The sequence below is a fragment of the Nomascus leucogenys genome, chromosome 16 (genome assembly GCF_006542625.1).
Source record: "Nomascus leucogenys isolate Asia chromosome 16, Asia_NLE_v1, whole genome shotgun sequence".
Taxonomy (NCBI): domain Eukaryota; kingdom Metazoa; phylum Chordata; class Mammalia; order Primates; family Hylobatidae; genus Nomascus; species Nomascus leucogenys.
In genome coordinates, this window is record NC_044396.1 from 4,838,575 (window position 1) to 4,857,771 (window position 19,197).

At 38.7% G+C, this 19,197-nt stretch overlaps 1 protein-coding gene across 14 annotated transcripts in view; it reads right to left on the reverse strand.

Moving 5' to 3' along the window:
* The window catches only part of CSPP1 (centrosome and spindle pole associated protein 1), a 137,720-nt gene that overhangs the window by 57,025 nt on the left and 61,498 nt on the right, over positions 1 to 19,197 (reverse strand). For all 14 annotated transcript variants that reach the window (XM_030795208.1, XM_030795212.1, XM_030795207.1 and 11 more), the window contains 2 exons: positions 6,243 to 6,372; positions 756 to 903 (listed from right to left, as the gene is read on the reverse strand). In XM_030795208.1, the coding sequence (XP_030651068.1) occupies positions 756 to 903; positions 6,243 to 6,372 (278 nt within the window). The remainder of the gene's footprint in view (positions 1 to 755; positions 904 to 6,242; positions 6,373 to 19,197) is intronic.

Sequence of the window (19,197 nt, forward strand, 5' to 3'; positions counted from 1 at the left end):
CTAGAGATGACTTAAAGTATACAGGAAGATGTGTGTAGGTTATATGCAAACACTTTACCAATTTCATATCAGGAACTTGAGCATCCATGGATTTGGGTATTCACAGGAGATCCTGGAACCAATGTCCCATGGTTACCAACAGACAACTGCATATAACAAGTTGTATAAAGCCACTCTTTCGAAGTATTTGTTGTGTGATTACTAGATCAAACATTTCTGAGAGTACATAATTGAAAGATAAATCAAAAAATTATGAAACTTGCTAGAAAGTTTCTATGATCATGTCTTCTTTTTGCCAAAGGAATTCTTGCAATGAGCAGGTACATTGCATATATAAATTAAACACAAAATCCCCTCCCAAAACTGTTTTAGATCCTTTATTTCTAAGACATCTTACTAGTTTATTTTTTTTTTAATTGTAATACAGGTTTTATCATTTTTATGAGGAAACAAAATATTCTAAGTACCAGTTTCAGTAAAAACTTATCAACTAACAGGAGCTTTTCTCTGCAGCTGGGTTATCAACATCAGAGGATGAAATATTTATAATAAAAACAAATGAATAGTATTCTGAAGAAGAAATGCTTTCTAGCCTCTGTTATTATATTTATTCTTAAAATACCTCATATGCATTAAGTTACATCATACCTTGCTATAGAGAGGCTAAGATTCCTACTTTTTTCTACTCCCCAGTCTTTTAAAAAGTTAAAAATAATTTAGCTTATTTTAAAAACAAGTCAGTGGAAATAACGTACTTATCAGATTTCCTTTTGCATCCCTGAGAGGAGCACCACCTCCACCTTTTCCCCAGGGATTATATGTTCTCATTTCAGCTTCTAACTTAGCTTCATATTCTTCTTTTTCTTCACGTTCTTTCTTCCTTCTTTCTTCTCTTTCCCGAATCTTGACAACATAAAATATATTGAAAATAAATGTTGACAAGTATTCTGATACAAGAAGTTAATAATACCAGATGTCATTTTTTGTGTTAGAAAACAAAAAAAAATTTTGTTTTTGTTTTTGTTTTTTTTTTCAATATACTCCCCTACAAAGGTTAAAATCACAAATATATGTAATACTCAATGTAAAAATACCTTAGGTCAGGTGTGGTGGCTCATGCCTATGGAGGCCAAGGCAGGCAGATCACTTAAGGACAAGAGTTCACGACCAGCCTGGCCAACATGGCAAAACCCCATCTCTACTAAAAATACAAAAATTAGCCAGGTGTGGTTGCACACATCTGTAATCCCAGCTACTTGGGTGGCTGAGGCACAAGAATCGCTTGAACCCAGGAGGTGGAGTTTGTAGTGAGCCAAGATCGTGCCACTGCACTTCAGCTTGGGCAACATTATGCAAGACACTGTCTCTAAATAAATAAATAACATTAAAAATAAAAATAATTCAATGGCTAGAATACATAGCCCCTGTTCCTCTATATACACCAAATGACTTTCTAGCCACTAAGGCTACTTCAGACTCACCCAACTCCTCCTTCCCTCCCCTAGTGTCTACCTGAGCCATTCCGTCTCTAACCCTGCCATTTCCATGGGACCATCAGATCTCCCTATGCTCCTTTTACATCTATCCTTTCAAGGGGAATGCCCAACCACAAAGTCTACCCTCAACCTTACCAGACCTACTTTCCCCAGGCAAACTCTATTCCCAGAATTCAGAGGTTGGAGGATCAACGCTCTCTGGGGAATGCTTGGCAACTTTAGATACAGGCATACCTCATTTTATTGTGCTGCATTTTATTGTGCTTTGCAGACATTGCATTTTTTTTTTTTTTTTTTGAGATGGAGTCTTGCTCTGTCACCCAGGCTGGAGTGCAGTGGCGTGATCTCAGCTCACTGCAAGCTCCGCCTCCCAGGTTCACGCCATTCTCCTGCCCCAGCCTCTGGAGTAGCTGGGACTACAGGAGCCTGCCACCACTCCCAGTTGTTTTTTGTATTTTTAGTAGAGATGTGGTTTCACTGTGTTAGCCAGGATGGTCTCGATCTCCTGACCTCTGATCCACCTGCCTCGGCCTCCCAAAGTGCTGGGATTACAGGCGTGAGCCACCACGCCTGGCCACAGATATTGCATTTTTTACAAATAGAAGGTTTGTGGCAACCCTGCATTGAGGAAGTCTATCAGTACTATTTTTCCAACAGCATGGGCTAATTTCATGTCTCTGTGTCACATTTTGGTAATTCTCACAATATTTGAAACTTTAAAAATTATTATTATATCTGTTATGATGATCTGTGATTGGTGATCTTTAGTGTTACTATTATAATTATTTTGGGGCGCCATGAATCACACACACATAAGATGGCAAATTTAATGGATAAATATCATATGTATTCTGACTATTCTACCAATCAGCCATTCCCCTGTCTCTTTACCTCTCTTTGGGTCTCTCTTTTCCCTGATAGAATACTGAAATTAGGCCAATAACCCTACAATGGCATGTAAGTGCTTGAGTGAATGAGAGTCACATCTCTCACTTTAAATCAAAAGCTAGAAATGACTAAGCTTAGTGGGAAAGGCTTGTCAAATGCATAGATAGGCTGAAAGCTAGGCCTCTTATGCTAAATAAACACTTTGCCAAGTTGTAAATGCACAGGAAAAATTCTTGAAGAAAGTTAAAAGCGCTACTCCAGTAAACACATGAATGGTAAGAAAGTGAAACAGCCTTATTGCTGTTACAGAGAAAGTTTTAGTGGTCTAAATAGAAGATCAAACCAGCCCAGCATTCCCTTAAGCCAAAGCCTAAACCAGAGCAAGGCCCTAACTTTCTTCAATTCTGTGAAGGCTGAGAGAAGTGAGGAAGCTGCAGAAGAAAACTTGCAAGTTAGCAGAGGTTGGTTCATGAAGTTGAGGGAAAGCTGCCATCTCTATAACATAAAAGTACAACATGGGCTGGGCTCACACCTGTAATCCCAAAACTTTGGGAGGCCGAGGTGGGCGGATCACTTGAGATCAGGAGTTCAAGACCACCCTGACCAACATGGCGAAACCTCACCTCTACTAAAAATACAAGAAAAAAAATTAGCTGGGCCTGGTAGTGGGTGCCTGTAGTCCCAGTTACTCGGGAAGCTGAGGGTGGAGGTTGCAGTGAGCCGAGATCATGCCACTGTACTTCAGCCTAGGCTGGGCGACAGAGTGCGACTTTGTCTCAAAATAAAAATAAAAATAAAAATAAAAAAGTACACTGTGAGGCAGCAAATGCTGATGAAGAAGCTGCAACAAGTCACCCAGAAAGTCTAGCTCAGATAACTGATGAAGGTGGTTCCACTAAACAACAGATATTCAATGGAGACAAAACAGCTTTGTATTAAAAGAAGACTTTCATAGCTAGTAAAGAGAAGTCAATGTCTGGTTTCAAGCTTCAAAGGACAGGCTGACTCTTTCATTAGAAGCTAATGCAGCTAGTGACTTTAAGTTGAAGCCAATGTTAATATACCATTCTGAAAACCTTAGGGCCCTTAAGAATGATGCTAAATCAGCCGGGCACGGTGGCTCACAACTGTAATCCCAGCACTCTGGGAGGCCGAGGAGGGTGGATCATGAGGTCAGGAGATCGAGACCATCCTGGTGAAACCCCATCTCTACTGAAAATACAAAAACAAAATTAGCCGGGCGTGGTGGCGGGCGCCTATAGTCCCAGCTACTCGGGAGGCTGAGGCAGGAGAATGGCATGAACCTGGGAGGTGGAGCTTGCAGTGAGCTGAGATCGCACCACGGCATTCCAGCCTGGGTGACAGAGCGAGACTCCATCTCAAAAAAAAAAAGATGATGCTAAATCTACTCTTCCTGTGCTCCAGAAAGGAAACAACAAAGCCTGCATTGCTGCACAACTGTTTCAAGAATGGTTTACTGAGTATTTTGAGTCCACTGTTGAGACCTACTACTAAAAGAAAAAGAGATTCCTTTCAAAATATTACTGCTCATTGACAATGCACCTGGTCAACCAAGAGCTAGATATACAAGAAGATTAATGTTGTTGTCATGCTTGCTAATACAATATCCATTCTGTAGCCCATTAACTCATGGAGTAATTTTGACACCGAATTCTTACTGTTCAGGAAATACGTTTCATAAAGCTATAGTTGCCACAGACAGTAATTCCTCTGATGGATCTGGGAAATCTAAACTGAAAGCCCTCTGGAGAGAATTTACCATTCTAGATGCCATCAAGAACACCTGTGAGTCATGGAAGGAAGTCAAAATATCAACAGTATCAGAAGTTTGAAAGAAGTTGACCCTAACCCTCATGGATGACTTCAACGGATTCAAGACTTTAGTGGTAGAAGTAACTGCAGATGTGGAAGAAATAGTAAGAGAACTGGAATTAGAAGTGAGGCATGGAAGACTTGAGAGAATTGCTGCAATCTCATGATAAAATTTTAATGGATGAGGAGTTGCTTCTTATGAATGAGCAAAGAAAGTGGTTCCTTGAGATGGAGTCTACACTTGGTGAAGATGTTGTGAACATTGTTGAGATGACAACAAAGATTTAGAACATTATATAAACTAAGTTGATAAAGCATCAGCAGGGTTTTGAGAGGACTCCAAACTTTGAAAGAAGGTCTACTGTGGATAAAATGGTATCAAACAGCATCGTATCCTACAGAGAAATCTCTCATGAATGGAGGAGTCAATTGAAGCAGCAAATTTCACTGTTGTCTCATTTTAAGAAATTGCCACAGCCACCCAATCTTCAGCAACTGCCACCCTGATCAGTCAGCAGCCATCAATATTGAGGCAAGACTCTCCACCAGCAAAAGGATTATGACTTGCTAAATTTTTTTTAGCAATACAGTATTTTTAAATTAAGTTTACGTAGCTTGTTTAAGACATGTTGCACCTTAATAGACCACAGTATAGCGTAAAGATAACTCTACATGCACTGGGAAACCAAAAAAATTCATGTGAATCATTTCATTGTGATATCTGCTTTATTGCAGTGGTCTGGAACCAAACCTGCAATATTTCTGCAAAGCTGTATTAAGCACAAAAAACAAATGCATTCTTACCATCACTAAGTATAAGCACAGGGTTGTTCTGTAGAGACATATGGATAGGCAATAAACAAGTGTCTACATTTTGGAAAGTCACTTTTAAACTCATAACTATATGCGCAGTAAATTTAAGCAACCTTTTGCTCCAGCACAGCCAAAGAAGTCATCACACACATCAAATAGACCTCTAAAGTTGAAAAATCTAGTTTTGTCAGTGGTGTTTTTAATATGCTCATTCAAAAACAGATTCTGAATTTAAAATTCAGTCTTTTATTTGTAGAATCCTAACATACAAAAAATGTTGGTAATTCTGTAATTTTAAAAATCTATCTTTCAAGAAAGTTGCCCATGTAAAAGTTGAACAAAAGTACTTTTAAAAGAAATCCAAGTGGAATTCTATAGAAAGGTAACCAAGTTAGAGTCCCAAGGCCCTCTCAGAGGGTAAGGGAATTCCTACAAAGAACCCCATACATTTGATAGTTACTCTTAAATTCTCTGCAAATATTACAAACTACAAAAGAACCCATTATCCTCCTCTGTAAACATGAACTACTTTCTGTATTCCCCATTTTGGTTTATAGCCTCATTATTCTCCTAGGAATCATCTTCAAACCCTCTGTTCTCATTCCCTATATCCGAGTCCTGTCAATGAAACCTGAGAATTGTCTCTTAGATGTCTTCCCCAACATCCCCATCTGGTTCAGGGACTCATCGCCTCCTTACTGGACTATCTACCAAATAATTTCTCTGCCAATCTCTTCCCAGTTGTCCAAATCACAACCTATTATCTTCATAAAAGATAAATCTGCTCAAAGCAACCAATCCTTTCATACTTTACTTGGCTTAAAATTTCCTTCCTTCAGCTGCCCATAACCAGATGAAACTGAAAACCTCTTATTAGCTAGTCCTTCACAATCTACTAGAACAATCTAACTCTCCAGCCCCTTCTTCCAACCCAATTCCATTCTCTGTATACACCAGCAACTTCTAACGTAGTCATTGCACAACATGCAGCTTAAATATCAACTACTGTGTGAAGCTCTCCCAACTGCCCCAGGCAATTATTTTCCCTATCTTATGTTTCCAACAGCGTTTTACTGTATCCACTTCAAAATTCAGCATTTTGAATTATAATTAACTGTTTTTTTTCCCCTCCCCTGCCACACTCTGAGCTCTAAGGTACCACCATGTTTACACTTAAGAGGTTCAACAGTAAATGAGTAAATGAATCAATACCTGCTGCTGCAAAGCCTCTTGGTAAGACTGAAGTGACTGTTTGGAAGGTTTCAGTTTATCTTCAAAAATCAATCCTGAATTTATCACGTGATCATTTGTAATCTTCAGTTCATTCTGTCCAACCGTATTCCTACATCAAATACACAATAAATAATTTAAATCCATCAACGACAAAGCAAGAAGAAAATACAACAGTTTTTTGAAATAGCATGGCATATAAATACATTTAAAAATACAGAAGGATATTTCTTTATAGGCCAAAGAGGAATCCTTAAGTAAGTGACTCCTTCCTTAGCTCCTTCCTGCCTTTGCTTTGACAATCCTTGCAACTTTCAAATTCACTGGATCTATTTCTTAACCTAGGTAATAGTTACACAGGAGTGAAAAAAGTTTGTGGTAATTCATTGAACAGTACACATATGACTTAGGTGGCTTCCTGAACAAACAGAAATAATAACACAGCCGAAGTCCCTCAAGTAACACAATAACTAATGATTTATTTTTAAATGATTTACTAATAAAATTACTTCTTAGCTATTTCAAGAATAAAACAATGTAATTACAGGAAAAAGTCTATCTCAAATAAAATTAAAATTTTTGAAAAATTCACAAGGAAACATAGAAGAAAAAATGTTAAACATATTGTTGTTACATAAATCACAAGCAATAAAGTGCTGTTTTTTTGGGGACAGAGTCCTACTTCGTCACCCAGGCTGGAGTGCAGTGGCGCCATCATAGCTGACTGCAGCCTTGATCTCCTGGAATCAAGCGATCCTTCCACCTCAGCCTTTCAAGTAGCTGGAGGTATAGGTGCACATCACCATGCATGTCTCACTTTTTTTAGAGATGAAGTCTTTCTATGTTGCCCAGGCTGGTCTTGAACTCCTAAGCTCAAGTGATCTTCCTGCCTTAGCCTCCCAAAGTGCTGGGATTACAGGTGTGAGTCACTGCACCCAGCCAACATAACACATGTTTAAGTACAGGAATATATTGACTTCGAAGACAGTAAAACATTTTAGAAATCTAAATTATAAAACATAAATTCAAAAATTGATTTTATAATTTTTTGTTTTCTTTTGTTTTGAGACGGAGTTTCACTCTTATCGCCTAGGCTGGAGTGCGATGGTGCCATCTCCGCTCACTGCAACATCTGCCTCCCGGGTTTAAGCGATTCTCCTGCCTCAGCCTCCCAAGTAACTGGTACTACAAGCGCCCGCCACAACGCCCGGCTAATTTTCGTATTTTTAGTAGAGATGGGGTTTCACCATGTTGGCCAGGCTGGTCTCTAACTCCTGGCCTCAAGTGATCCACCCGCCTCGGCCTCCCAAAGTGCTGGGATTATAAGCATGAGCCACTGCGCCCAGCCTGATTTTATAATTTTAAAAAAGCTTTCTCTTCTCCAAAACTATCACTGCTTTAAAAAATGAGTTCCATTGTGTATTTACCTTTTCTAACTTATTTAGAATCTTTTATTAGGATAAACAAGTATGTTTGTGTATACTGTCACATTGGATTATGAGTGGCTAAAAGGGAAGATGAGGTAAACTAGATCAAATAGTTCCTAACTGACTATATTTTTTCAGGGCAAGGGGGCTCTAGGTTGAGAGGGTCTATGTGAATAAACTCATTCTCTCAAAATATACTGTTTATAAATTATATGGTGAACAGGTTCTCTCAATATCTATTTCACTCATGATCTCTCCCGCCTATATTGCCCACATACTCACAGACCCAAATTCTTAACCTTTATCTATCAACTCCTCCCTGACTCCCCCAAAAAGGGGGTTTAAGGATTTATGTAGTCAGATCAGGATGAAAGGGAGGAAATGATTGGGGTATTAAGTATAATCATCCCTTAGTTTATCTGAGAGATTGTTTCCAGGACTCTGCCTATGCCAAAATCAGTATACTCAAGTCCCAAAGTGAGCCCTACGGAACTCCCACATAAGAAAAGTAGGCCCTCCACATACATGGGTTTCACATGCCACAAATATTGTACTTTCTATTGCAGTTGGTTGAAAAAAATCCACATGTAGGGAGACTCATACAGTTTAAACCTGTGTTATCGAGTGTCAACTGTATACAATTAAATGATTTTTCGTAAATTTATAGAGTTGTGCAACCATCACCATAATCCAGTTTTAGAACATTTTTATAACCCAAAAATATCCTTCATACCCATATGCAATCAATCCCTACTGAACCCCCAGCCCCAGGTAATTATTAAGTAAGTAGCCTGCTTTCTGTCTCTATAGATTTGCACTTCCTGGACATTTTATATAAATGGGACCAATATAGTATGTATAGATTCATTTAGCAGAACATTTACAAGGTTCATCCATATTTTATCATATCAGTAGTTCCTTACTTTTTATTGCTGACTAGTACTTCATTGCATGAATATAACACATTTTGTTTATCCATTCACTCACTGATGGACACTTGAATTGTTTCCACTTTTTGACTATTATCAAGAATGCAGCTATAAACATTCACATCCAAGTCTTTACATCTACATGTAATTTTATTTCTTTTGATTACATGCCTAGGAATGGAATTGCAGTGTCATATTCTTTTTAAGGAACTGCCATTTCCTGCAACTGCTTTTTATATATTGATTTTGTAATCAGTAATTCTGTGAAAACTTTCATATTAATTCCAATATTTTAACCATATATTATTTTGCAAATAAGATCAGTTTTCTCCCTTCCTTTCTAATCCTTGTACCTGTCTTCCTTCCTTTCTTTCTCTTATTTTTGGCCTTGCTGAAATTAAGCCCTGTGAAAGGAAGCAATGATAGAATCTCAAAAGGAATGTTTTAAATCTATCATCATTAAATAAGATACATGATGTAAGTTTTTCATGTTTATAGGCTCCCTTCTAACCTATTTTATTACATTTTTAATCACTAATGAAATTATTTTAATGCTTTTTCTTTGTCTATTGGGATATCATATAGCTTTCTTCTTTATTCTGTTAACATGGTAGATTACAGTAGTTGATTTTATAATCATATTGATTATATCTAACACCAATAGGCTCCAGTATTCAGACACTGTCCTAAACACTTTACATATTTTAACCATTCAATCATCAGAAAAACCCTGTGAGGTGATACCATTATTACCCCAATGAACGGACAAGGAATAGAAGTAAGAAATACACCTCAAGCTAATGAATGGTAAAAGCAGGATTCAAACCAAGGCAATCAGGCTACAAAGTCCACGCTCTTAACTGATATACTCTACTACATTTAATCATCCTATATTTGATAGTAATTCTAATTCAAGATCAATAATCCTTTCTCTAAACTTTGAGGTTCAGTTTTAGGATCCTTGTGTCTGTGCTAATGAGTGTAACTAGCCTGTAATTTTCCATTTCATACTGGTCTTATTAGGTTTAAGTATCAAGATTATGAAAGTCTCGTAATAGTAACCGGAGAGTATTCCTTCATTCCACACTCTGTATTAGCCTGTTTAAGACTGAACCCAGCCAAGACGCTTTTTTTTTTTGAGACGGAGTCTCACTCTAGTAGCCCAAGCTGGAGTTCAGGGGCATGATCTTGGCTCACGGCAACCTCCGCCTTTCAGGTTCAAGTGATTCTCCTGTCTCAGCCTCCTGAGTAGCTGGAACTACAGGCATGTGCCACCACACCCAGCTAATTTTTGTATTTTTAGTAGAGATGGGGTTTCACCATGTTGACCAGGCTGATCTTAAACTCCTGACCTCAGGTGATCCACCCGCCTCAGCCTCCCAAAGTGCTGGGATTACAAGCCTGAGCCACTGCACCCAGCCAACAAATTCTTAACTTACTCCATCACCAAAGTTGAAAAAGATCAGACAGTTAATAAAACAATTTCCCAATTCTATTTTGGTTCTTCTTTTTTGAATGTTTTCCACTATTACTGTAGTAAGTTGTACCTTTTGTTCCTATACTTTTAGTGGTTACCCTAGAAATAGAATAACACACCCATTCTTATGAAAGACTAAAAAGCTAACCACAATCTTTACCATCCTCTCAAATGATACAAAGATTAAAGCGTGCTAAATTAATAAAGTCAATGGAAAGAAGACAGACTGTGTGTACATCAAAATAGCCAACAGAGTCACAGGTTCCTTCCACCTCTCATGCTAAAATGCTTGGAAACAAACAGAAATTTTTGAAAGTCATTGGTTTGTAAGATAATTCAGCTGGTCACTCAGTTATCTAACTTTTATAACAAGTTTACACTTTTTAATGTAGCCTTCAGAAAAATTTAACAGAGAAGAACTTAAAAACAACTATACTGAGGATGGGAATTAGGATTAACTATAAATGGGCATGAAGGATCTTATTGGAGGGATGAAAATGTTCTAAAACTGATTTATAGAAAGCACTTCTAGAATGGCAGAATAAGAACTTTAAGAAAACCTGCTACTCCATTAAAGCAATGAGAACACAAGTCAAAATTGTCAAAACCAACTTTTTAATAATTCTGGTGCCATGTACTGAATTGTGTTCTTACATCAAAGCCCTGCGTACTATTCTGATGGTATATGGAGCTGTGGACTACGAGAGGTAATTAGGTTTAGATGAGATCAGGAGGGCACAGTCCTCGTGATGTGATTAAGTGTACTTAAGAAAAAATGGGGAGGCGTGAAATGGGGTGGGGGAAAGACCAGAGACCTTGCTCTCTCTACCATGTGAGGATACAATGACAAAGCCAGGAAAAGGGCCCTCACCAGGAACCAAATCTGCTGATACCTTTATCCTGGACTTCTATGTCTCCAAAACCAAGAAAAAATGTCTGTTGTTTAAGCCACCAGTCTATAATATTTTGTTATAGCAGCTTGAGCTAAGTAGTTGGGAAATTCATGGCAGGCTTGAAACAATCCCAGGAGAGCTTTTGTTTTTTGGTTAAGGTTGATTTTCAGTAAGAAAAGTAAACTTTGTGGCATTTGAACTTGCCCTTTACCTTTCAATTTCTCCTTAGCTCTATCATAAACTTAAAATCCAAACGCTGACCAAAGACAGCTGCTGTGAAAACCAGTAATCTAGTATCCACTGGACAGGTAGAATAGGTCTGGAATTCCCGAAAAATCCAATCTCTAGAAAAATCTCACTTTTGACCTGTCTGGCAGCTCCCAGGAAAAGCCCCATTCACAGAGCCTATCTTTATTTTACCAGACTCAGAGCTCACTATCCTGGGGGTTTTGTAGAAAACAATCAGCAGTAATTACTTAACATCATAGCTATCTAAAACAGGGATAACAGCCAGGGCAAGCAAAAGGCTGACCAATAAAATTAAAAGAAAATCTGGGAAATAACATGCCCATGGGGTCTTGAAAAGCTCCAACATATTCCTGAGAATTTAGAAAGCCACACACATGTGCAATTATATGGATGCCTGAGGAAACTCTGAGAACACCTCTCATTTCCGGCTGGCATTGAGGCCCTGTGCAAGTGGGATATGAAAGCTAAAACAAAGATGTAAATTGCCAGGGTACTGAAGGCATGCCCCAGCACACACACACAGAACCAGTTGGCATAGTCTGGGAGGTTTATTGGGTCAAAGCTTTTAAAGAAATCTCAGTCTAATCATGAACTATTAAGCGATCCTAACAGAGACTTCAGTGGCCACATAAAACAAAGAATACAGACTTTACCAAGGGTACTTAGAAAACAGCAACAACAACAGCAACAAAATACAAATAGCAACAACAACAAACCACAAGGAGGAGAAGAATCTAATTTCCACAGTTGCCACATTATGTTTCCTAAATGTTCAGTTTTCAAAAAAAAAATTATGACACTTGCAAAGAAATAGAATTATAAGCCATACATACAAGGAAAAAAGAAGTCAACAAAAAATTTCAGAGGAATCCCATGCCTTGTATTTAATCAACAAAGATTTTTATTCAGTTATCAGAAATATGTTGAAAGAACTAAAAAAAATAAGTCTAAAGAAATAAAGTCGCTGGGCGCAGTGGCTCACGCCTGTAATTCCAGCACTTTGAGAGGCCGAGGCGGGCAGATCACCTGAGGTCAGGAGTTGGAGACCAGCCTGACCAACATAGTGAAACCCCGTCTCTAGTAAAAATACAAAATTAACCAGGCGTGGTGGTGCATGCCTGTAATCCCAGCTACTTGGAAGGCTGAGGCAGGACAATCGCTTGAACCTGGGAGGCAGGGGTTGTAGTGAGCCGAGATCATGCCACTGCACTCCAGCCTGGGCAGCAAGAGTGAAACTCCATCTCAAAAAAAGAATTAAATTGTGAAAACAATGTTTACCAAATAAAATTAACAACAAAGAGATAGAAATTACTTTAAAAAGAATCAAATAAAAATGATAGAGCTGAAAAATATAACTGAAAAGAAAAGGGAGACAAGAGCACATTCGAGCAGGCAGAAGAAAAAATCAATGAACTTGAAGACAGGTCAGTTGAGATTACCCAGTCTAGAACAGAAAGAAAAAGACTGAAGAAAAATGAACGAAGCTTCAGAGATCCTGTGAAACACCATAATGTGTACCAATGGGGGTCTCAGGAAGAAAAGACACAGAGAAAGGGACACAAAGAATATTGGAAAAAATAATGGGCAAAAATTTCCCAAATTTGATGAAAAATATTAATCTACAGATCCAAGAAGCTCATCAAACTCCAAGTAAGAAAAACTCAAAGGGATCCACACTTACACAGCCAAACAGCTGAAAGATAAAGACAAAGAGAAATCCTGAAAGCAAGAGAATAACCATTCATCACATACAAGGAATCCTCAGTAGGATTAACAGCTTATCAGAAACCATAAAGGCTAGGGGATGCCATATTGTGTTAAAAGATAAAGAATGCCAATCAATACAATTCCATACCATCAAAATTATCCTTCAAAAATGAAAGCTAAATTAAGACATTATTAAATACAATTCAGAGAAGTCATCACTAAGAGACCTGCTCTACAAGAAACACTGAAGGGAGTCCTTCAGCTTGAAATGAAAGAACACTTGACAGCAACTGAAGTAAGCACAAACAAATAAAGGGCACCAGTAAAGATAATTACATGCGCAAATATAAAAGATATTACAAATGTAAAGACATTTGTAACTTTATTCTTCTCTATTTGATTTAAAAGACAACTATGGATGGGCACAATGGCTCATATCTATAATCCTAGCACTTTCGGAGACCAAGGTGGTTTGAGGCCAGGAGTTCATGACCAGCGTGGGATACATAGAGAGACGTTTGTCTCTATAAAAAATTTAAGAAATAAAAAATTAGCTAGGCATAGTGGGAGTAGTAGCTACTTGGGAGCCTGAGGTGGGAGGATCCCTTAAATCCAGGAGTTTGACACTGCAGTGAGCTATGATCATGCCACTGCACTCCAGCCTGGGTGACAGAGTGAGATCCTATCTCCAAAACAAAACAAAAAACAATTTTTTTTAAATTAGCTGAGCATTGGTGGTATGCACCTGTAGTCCCAGCTACTCAGGAGGCTAAGGCGGGAAGACTGTTTGAGCCCAGGAGTTCAAGGTCGCAGTGAGCTGTGATCATCCCACTGCACTCCAACCTGTGCAACAGAGTAAGACCCTGTCTCAAAAAATAAATTTATAAATAAATAAAAGACAACTGCATAAGGCAATAATTATAAAACTGTGTTGAGAGACTTAAATGTATAATAGTGTGATTTGTATGACAACAATAGCATCAAGTAGAGGAAAAGGAATGACCTTATATTAGAGAAAAGGTGTGTGTACCATTGAAATTAAGTTGCCCTTAATCTAAACTCATTTATTTTAAATTAAGATATTAATTTTAATCTGTAGGGAAACCACAACAAAACTCAAAATTATGCAAAAAGCAACAAAAAAATCAAAATTGAATGCTATTAAATATTTAACATAAAAGAAACTAATAGGCCGGGCGCAGTGGCTCATTCCTGTAATCCCAGCACTTTGGGAGGCCGAGGCGGGTGGATCATGAGGTCAGGAGATCAAGACCATCCTGGCTAACACAGTGAAACCCCGTCTCTACTAAAAATACAAAAAATTAGCCAGGCATGGTGGCGGGCGCCTGTAGTCCCAGCTACTCGGGAGGCTGAGGCAGGAGAATGGCATGAACCCGGAAGGTGGGGCTTGCAGTGAGCCGAGATCGCACCACTGCACTCCAGCCTGGGCGACAGCGAGACTGCGTCTAAAAAAAAAAAAAAAGAGGCTGGCCACAGTGGCTCACGCCCGTAATCCCAGCACTTTGTGGGGCTGGGATCACTTGAGCCAGAAGTTTGAGACCAGCCTGGGAAACATGGCAAAACCCTATCTCTACAAAAAATATAAGTATTTAGCCAGGCATGGTGGCATGTGCCTGTAGTTCCAGCTCCTTGGGAGATTGGAGTGGAAGGATTGCTTGAGCCCAGGAGTCTGAGGATGCATCGAGCTGTGTGATCACACCACTGCACTCCAGCCTGGGCAAGAGAATGAGATCCTATCTCAAAAAAAAAAAAAAAAAAAAAAAAAAAAAAAAAGAGGAAGAAAAAGAAGAAGGTAATAAAGGAGGATTAGGGGAATAAAAAGACATAAGACATATAGAAAAAAATTGCAAAATGGCAAACATAAAAACCAGGAAGTAACTGCATTCTGTCTACAGAGACATCTTTTAGATTCAAAGACAAATAAATTGAGAGTAAATACGAAAAATCATACACCATGCAAACAGTACTAAAAGAGAACCAGAACAGCAACATTTATATTAGAACTAAAAGCACTTTATGACAAAAACTGTTAGCAGAGACACAGAAGAATCTCTGACACTAATAAAAGGGTCAAATCTTCAGTAAGACACAATTATAAACATACGCATCTAAAGAAAGACCTAAGAGACGAAACAAAAACTGACAGAATTGAAGAGAATAATACGCGAGTCAAGAATAATAGTTGGAGTCCGGGGGTGGTGGCTCATGGCTGTATTCCTCATACTTTGGGAGGCTGAGGCAAGAGAATCGCTTGAGGCCAGGAGTTCAAGATCACACTGGGCAACACAGGGAGACCCTGTTTCTACAAAAAATAAACAAATCAGTCAGGCACAGTGGCACACGGCTGTAGTCCTAGCTGCTCATGAGGCTGGGGTAGGAGGATTGCTTGAGCCCAGGAGGTTGAGGCTACAGCAAACTATGGTCTCACAACTGTATTCCAGCTTGGGTGACAGAGCAAGACTATATCAGAACACACACACACACACACACACACAGGGCAAGACTGTACATCAGAACACACACACACACACAAAGTAACAGTTGGAGATTAAATACTTCACTTCTAATAATAGAACAACTACACAGAAAATCAACAAGGAAATAAAAGAAATAACACTATAAGCCAACTAGATCTAAGAGACACTTACAGAATAATACACTCACCAACAGGACAATACACATTCTTCTCAAATGCATGTGGAACATTCTCCAGGACAGATCATGTTAGGTCTTAAAATAAGCCTCAATAAATTAAAAAGGACTGACTGAAATCATACAAAGTTTGTTCTCCAACTGCAATGTAATTATATTAGACATGAGTAACAGAAGGATATTTGGGAAATTCGCAATTATGTGGAAATTAAACAACACATTTCAAAATAACCAACAGGTTGATGAAGAAATTTTTAAAAATTGGAAAATATTTTGAGAGCAGTGAAAGTGAAAAGACAACATACCAAAACTTAAAGGATGTAGCTAAAATAGTACTAAGAGGAAAGCTTATAGTTGTAAGTATATATACCAAACAAAGGGAAAGATACCAAATCAATAATCTAGATTTCCATCTCTAGAAACCAGAAAAATGAGAGCAAATGGAACCCAAAGTAAGCAGAAGGGAGGAAATTTAAAAGATTACAGCAGAAATCAATGAAATGGAAACTAGAATAACAACAGAAAAAAAAAAAAATCAACCAAACCAATAGTCTGTTATTTAAAAAGATCAACAAGATTGACAAATGTTTAGCTACACTGACCAACAAGAAGGCTCTGAATCTTCTATTAAAATCAGGAATTCTGTGATGGAAAGAATGAGGTCAGAAAAATACATAAATAAATAATAAAAAATAAAATATAATCAGAAATTCACAAAGGGACATCACTATTAATCTTTTAAAAGTAAGAAAGGACTGTAAGGGAATATTATCAACAATTATATGCCAACAAATTGGATAATCTAGATGAGATGGACAAATTCCTAGAAATAAAAACCTATCAAGACTAAATCATGAAGAAAAAGAAAATCTGAATAGACCTATAACTAGTTACTAAAGAGACTGAATCTGTAATCAATAATCACCCAACAAAGAAAAGCCCTGTACCTTACGGTTTCACTGGTGAATTCTATCAAACATTTAAAGAAGAACTAATATAAATCCTTCTCAAACTTTTTCAAAAAGTTCAAGAGGAGGGAACACTTCCTAATTCCTTCTATAAGCCCAGCATTATGCTTATACCAAAGCTAAAAAAAGACAGTATAAGGAAACTACAAAAGATCACATATGAACACTGATGCAAAACTCCTTAACAAAATACTAGCAAACCAAATCCAGCAGCATATTAAAATGATTATACATCATGACTAAGTGGAATTTATTCCTGGAAAACAAGGATAGTTATGGTTAAACATAATAAAATCAATCAATATACCACATTAAAAGAATAAAGGGGAAAAAAACAACATGATCATCTCAATACAGAAAAAGCATTTGACAAAATTTAACACTTGCATCGTTAAAACTCAACAAACTAGGAATAGAATGAAATTACCTCAACATAATAAAAGCTATATATATACATGAAAAACCCACAGCAAACATCATACACAACAGTGAAAGACTGAAAGCTTTTCCTCTAAGATCAGGAACAAGGCAAGGATGCCCACTTTAGCCATTTCTATTAAACACAGTACTGGAAGCTCTAGTCAGGGTAATTAAGAAAGAAAAATAAGGGGCCGGGTGCGGTGTCTCACACCTGTAATCCCAGGACTTTGGGAGGCTGAGGCAGGCGGATCACAAGGTCAGGAGTTCGAGACCAGCCTGGCCAACATGGTGAAACCCCGTCTCTACTAAAGATACAAAAAATTAGCCGGGCATAGTGATGCACGCCTTTAATCCCAGTTTCTCAGGAGGCTGAGCCAGGAGAATCACTTGAACCTAGGAGGCGGAGGTTGCAGTGAGCCAAGATCACAACATTGCACTCCAGCCTGGGTGACAGGGTGAGACTCTATCTCCAAAAAAAAAAAAAAGAATGAAAGAAAAATAAATAAAAAGTATCCAAATCAGAAAGAAAAAGTAAAATTATCTCTGTTCACAGATGTTATCATCTTATTTGCAGAAAATCCTAGATTCTACAACAAAACTATTAAAATAAATGAATTCAAGTAAAGTAAAAGGATATAAATCAACACCCAAAAATCAGCTGCATTTCTATACACTAACAATGAACAATTTGAAAAGAAAATTATGAAAGGAATTCCATTTATGAAAGCATCAAAAAGAATAAAATACTTAAGAATTAACTAAAGAAGTGAAAAACCTATACCTATACAATGAAAACTATGAAATATTGCTCAAAGAAATTTTAAGACATAAATAAACGGACATATATCTTATGTTCATGGATCAGAAGACATGATACTGTTAAAATGTCAAAACTACCCAAACATTCAATAAACTCACTACTCGCTACCAAAACCACAATGACTTTTTTGCAGAAATAGAAAAACTCATCCTATAATTCATATGGAATCTCCAGGGATCCAAAATAGCCAAAACAATATTGAAAAAGAACAAAGCTGGAGCACTCACATTTTCTGATTTCAAAACATTCAAAGCAACAGTAATCAACACACTAAGGTACTGGGATAAAGGAAGACATACACACCAAGGGAAAAGGATAAATAGCCCAAAAATAAACCCTCGTATATTTGGTCAAATGATTTTCAACAAAAATGCCAATATCTATTAAACAGTTTACAGTTGACCCTTGAACAACATGGATTTAAACTGTACTGGTCCAAATATACAAGTTGGCCGAATAGGAACAGCTCTGGTCTCCAGCTCCCAGCCCCAGAGACACAGAAGACGGATGATTTCTGCATTTCTGCTTGAGGTACTGGTTTCATCTCACTAGGGAGTGCCTAACAGTGGGTACAGGACAGTCGGTGAAGCGCACTGTGCGCGAGCCCAAGCAGGGCGAGGCATTGCCTCACTCGGGAAGCGCAAGGGGTCAGGGAGTTCCCTTTCCTAGTCAAAGAAAGGGGAAACAGACGGCACCTGGAATATCGGGTCAGTCCCATCCTAATACTGCGCTTTTCCAACGGGCCTGGAAAACGGCACACTAGGAGATTGTGTCCCGCAACTGGCTCGGAGGGTCCTATGCCCACGGAGTCTCGCTGATTGCTAGCACAGCAGTCTGAGATCAAGCTGCGAGGCGGCAGCGAGGCTGGGGGAGGGGCGCCCGCCATTGCCCAGGCTTGCTTAGGTAAACAAAGCAGCCAGGAAGCTCGAACTGGGTGGAGCCCACCACAGCTCAAGGAGGCCTGCCTGCCTCTGTAGGCTCCACCTCTGGGGGCAGGGCACAGACAAACAAAAACTCAGCAAGAAACTCCACAGACTTAAATGTCCCTGTCTGACTGACAGCTTTGAAGAGAGTAGTGGTTCTCCCAGCACGCAGCTGGAGATCTGAGAACGGACAGACTGCCTCCTAAAGTGGGTCCCTCACCCCTGAGCAGCCTAACTGGGAGGCATCCCCCCAGTAGGGACAGACTGACACCTCATTCAGCCGGGTACTCCTCTGAGACAAAACTTTCAGAGGAACTATCAGACAGCTGAATCTGTGGTCTCACGAAAATCCGCTGTTCTGCAGCCACCGCTGCTGACACCCAGCCAAACAGGGTCTGGAGTGGACCTCTAGTAAACTCCAACAGACCTGCAGCTGAGGGTCCTGTCTGGT